Source organism: Meles meles, chromosome 13 (assembly GCF_922984935.1).
Source record: "Meles meles chromosome 13, mMelMel3.1 paternal haplotype, whole genome shotgun sequence".
NCBI classification, from domain to species: Eukaryota; Metazoa; Chordata; class Mammalia; order Carnivora; family Mustelidae; genus Meles; species Meles meles.
In genome coordinates, this window is record NC_060078.1 from 75921197 (window position 1) to 75924769 (window position 3573).

General features: G+C 60.8%; 1 protein-coding gene across 1 annotated transcript; it reads left to right on the plus strand.

Annotated features, from left to right (window-relative positions):
• The first annotated feature begins 1819 nt into the window (after positions 1-1819).
• NANOS1 (nanos C2HC-type zinc finger 1) lies at positions 1820-3573 on the plus strand. The gene is given in 2 exon segments (XM_046027592.1): positions 1820-1905; positions 1907-3573. Coding segments are annotated over 2 exon segments (879 nt in total). The 5' UTR covers positions 1820-1857; the 3' UTR covers positions 2738-3573.

A 3573-nucleotide genomic window follows, 5' to 3' on the forward strand; every position in this document is an offset into this window, starting at 1 on the left:
CCTCATTTCTCTTCTTTGTTTCCCCCGTGTTCGACATTCAGTTTCTGCTGACACATACACAGACGTATAGTCTGAAATACCTTCGGGGTCCATGTGTAACGGGAAGGCCAGCAAGCTGCTCGTGAAGGGCCCTGAGTTCTAGTTCTGGCTGTGACATATTCACCATGTGACCTTGAAGAAATCCTTCTCTTCTCTGGGTCTCATTTTCTTCATCTGTAAAGTAAGGTTGGACTGAATGATCCCAAAGGTCCCCTCCACAGCTGACAGTCTGATTCCCTCATTCATTCTCAAGTAAACCAGTGCCAGCGTGAGGTTCTGAGCAGCCCCTCCTGGGTCATTCTAAACCTGCTGGACACAGTCAGAGCCGGAAGCACAGCCTCCTGCCTAGTGAGGGCTGTGAGCACCAGCTGCCTCCTGCCCCTGTTTCTACAGCCAGAGCACACCACCAGAAAGGGAAAGGAAAGTCCCGACCTGCCCACCTGCCTGCCAGCCCAGTCACCAGAGGCGGCATTTTCTCAGTCCCACAGAACCCTAAAGAATCCTTCCCAGTACCTAAGGCCTTTCCTACTTTCCATTTTTTAAAAGGTGTTGTGCCTTCTCCTAGGAAGGGAATGACCACCTCGCACCCTCCTAAGCATGAATCTTCCAATTTGTTGTCCATCATTTTTACAAAAATATCTCTCATTTTAAAGTATTAAATTGTGACGCTGAATGTGGTTTATTTTTCAAGCTGCACATACAGCCCATTTTTTGATGCGGCCTCCCCTTCACACACACTCACCAACCACTGTCAGAGGATGGAGATTTTTTTGGCCCAGTCCCCATCTCTACCTAAGTCACCAGCTAATGGCCACCCAGTCTCTGAACACCTGTTGGGAGTCTGCTGCACGATGAAGTCCCGATGCCTCCACTACTTACTACGGCAAGAACCATAACCTGTCTCAGCCTCCGAGGTTCGTGCGAAGATTTCACCCAGCTGAAAGCTGTCCAAAGCGATGTGCAAACGGAAGTTACTCGATTGCTGGGCAGCTCTGTCTTGATGACTGCATTCTCAGAGCGCGCCAAACCCTGCCTCCCCTCAGCCTTCCCTACTGATGCCGGTGAGCGGGGAGAAGGGCTGACCTGGGGCATTCAGGGCTGGGAGGACGGTGCGCAAACCTTGGGGCATTCCCCCATCCCCGCGCCTACCGGTGTCCGCGGGGAGTCTCGCCACCCGGCCGGGGAGACTCAGGCCTGGTCACCTGCTCCAAACTCAAAGCACAGCGCTCAGGAGAAGGTGGGCCCGGGCAGCAGCCCCTCCCCTCCCTTCCCCTAGTCTCCCCCTACTTCGCCCTCCCCTCCCAGCAGCGCAGGCAAGGGCACGCCCCCTCTCCCAGATTCACCAATCGGCGTCCCGAGCGGCGCCGGTGGCGCAGGGGGCTCTGGTCAGCAGCCAATTAGCGCCGGGGCCCGAGGCGGCGCTTCGCCCGCCCCCTCGCAGAAAGAAAGCCGCCCGCAGCTGGCTCGCCTGGCGCAGCGCGCGGGGCGCGGGAGCTGCTCGGGCCGCGGGAGCTGCGCGGGCCGGAGCGGAGCGCGCGCACTGCCCGCCCGCCCCCGGCGCGCCCGTCTCCGCTCCGCCTCCGTCCGAGGCGCGGACGAGGAGGCCGGGGCGGGGTAGCGCAGGGGGCAGGGCGGCGGCAGCGGGGCCGAGGGGGTGTGTGTGGTGGGGTGGGGGGGTGGACGGGGAGGAGCGGGGCCCGATAAAAGGCTGCGAGGCGGCCCCACCCCGCGGCAGGCCGGCGGGCAGGCTCGGCGCTCCTCTTCCGTCCGGCCCGCGCGGGTCGCGGGGAGGCGGTGCGCGCGGCCCGCAGCCCGCCCATGGAGGCTTTCCCTTGGGCGCCCCGCTCGCCCAGCCGCGGCCGCGCCCCCCCCGCCCATGGCGCTCGTGCCCAGCGCCCGCTACGTGAGCGCCCCGAGCCCGGCGCACCCTCAGCCCTTCAGCTCGTGGAACGACTACCTGGGGCTCGCCACGCTCATCACCAAGGCGGTGGACGGCGAGCCGCGCTTTGGCTGCGCCCGCGGCGGAGACGGCGGCGGCGGCACCTCCCCGCTCTCCTCCTCCTCCTCGTCCTGCTGCTCCCCTCACGCGGGGACCGGGCTCGGGGCGCTGGGACCGGCGCTGGGGCCGCCCGATTACGAGGACGACGACGACGACAGCGACGAGCCCGGGTCCCGGGGCCGCTACCTGGGCGGCGCGCTGGAGCTGCGCGCCCTGGAGCTGTGCGCCGCGGGCCCCGCCGAGGCTGGGCTGCTGGAGGAGCGCTTCGCCGAGCTGAGCCCGTTCGCGGGTCGCGCCGCCGCCGTGCTGCTGGGCTGCGCGCCCGCCGCTGCAGCCACGACCGCCGCCGAGGTGGCGCCGCGCGAGGAGCGGGCCCCGGCGTGGGCGGCCGAGCCCCGGCTGCACGCCGCCTCCGGGGCGGCGGCCGCCCGACTGCTCAAGCCCGAGCTGCAGGTGTGCGTGTTCTGCCGGAACAACAAGGAGGCGGTGGCGCTCTACACCACCCACATCCTGAAGGGACCCGACGGGCGAGTGCTGTGCCCGGTGCTGCGCCGCTACACGTGTCCCCTGTGCGGCGCCAGCGGCGACAACGCGCACACGATCAAGTACTGCCCGCTCTCCAAAGTGCCGCCGTCGCCCGCCGCCCGCCCGCCGCCGCGCAGCGCCAGGGACTGCCAGCCCGGGAAGAAGCCGCGCTGACGGCCTGGGCTCCCGTCTGCTGCCACCTGACGCCACCAGGGTCCCCGCCTGCCCGCTCTCATTTTCGGTCTGCGCACCAGCTTTCCCTCGCTGCTGGAGAGGCGTGGAGCTCGGCAGTTAGCTCCACTGGGGAAGTCTTGTTTTTGTTTTTGTTTTTGAAAGCAAGCCGGCCGTACGGAGAGTACTTTGCTGTCGAAGAGCGGTTGAGACTAGACGCTACAATTTTGATTTGTTTATCTCTGGTTTCTAGTTTGTGCACATCCAGACGGTGAAGGCTGGGTGTGTTTCCCACTACCTGAAATCTGGCAACTTAATGGCGCTGTTTATCTCCTGTCTCCGTCGATCTATTTTAGATGCGCATCAGTATGAATTGTCTCAATCTAATCTCGGATGTTTTATTTTATGGAGGCACTTTACTAGGTCTAGAATATTTTTTTAAAAGCCTCATAACTGAACTGAAAACTGGCGATTTTATGGAATGTCGGTAAAATGACTATTTTATTGTTTGGAAACAGTATTTCTTAGTTGTTCTTTATCGGTTACTCTAATTCCAGGTGAAGCAAGCCCCTGGCAGCATCACCCTCTTGAGAAGTGAAGGTTTAGTAAACTTTCCAGTATTAATTTGTGTGGGTATTCCCTCCTTGTGGTTTGTTTCAGACTTGGCTGGAGGTATAAAAATGCACTATCTGTAGCAGGTAGAATACAGCTCCTTATCTTTTATGTACCAGATCTTTTTATTACTAAACTAGCAACTAGCATTTCCACTTTGAAAACTTGTGCCAAGTTATAATCCTGTTGTGTATACACTTGGAAATTGGTGCTGTTTAAAAACTTGA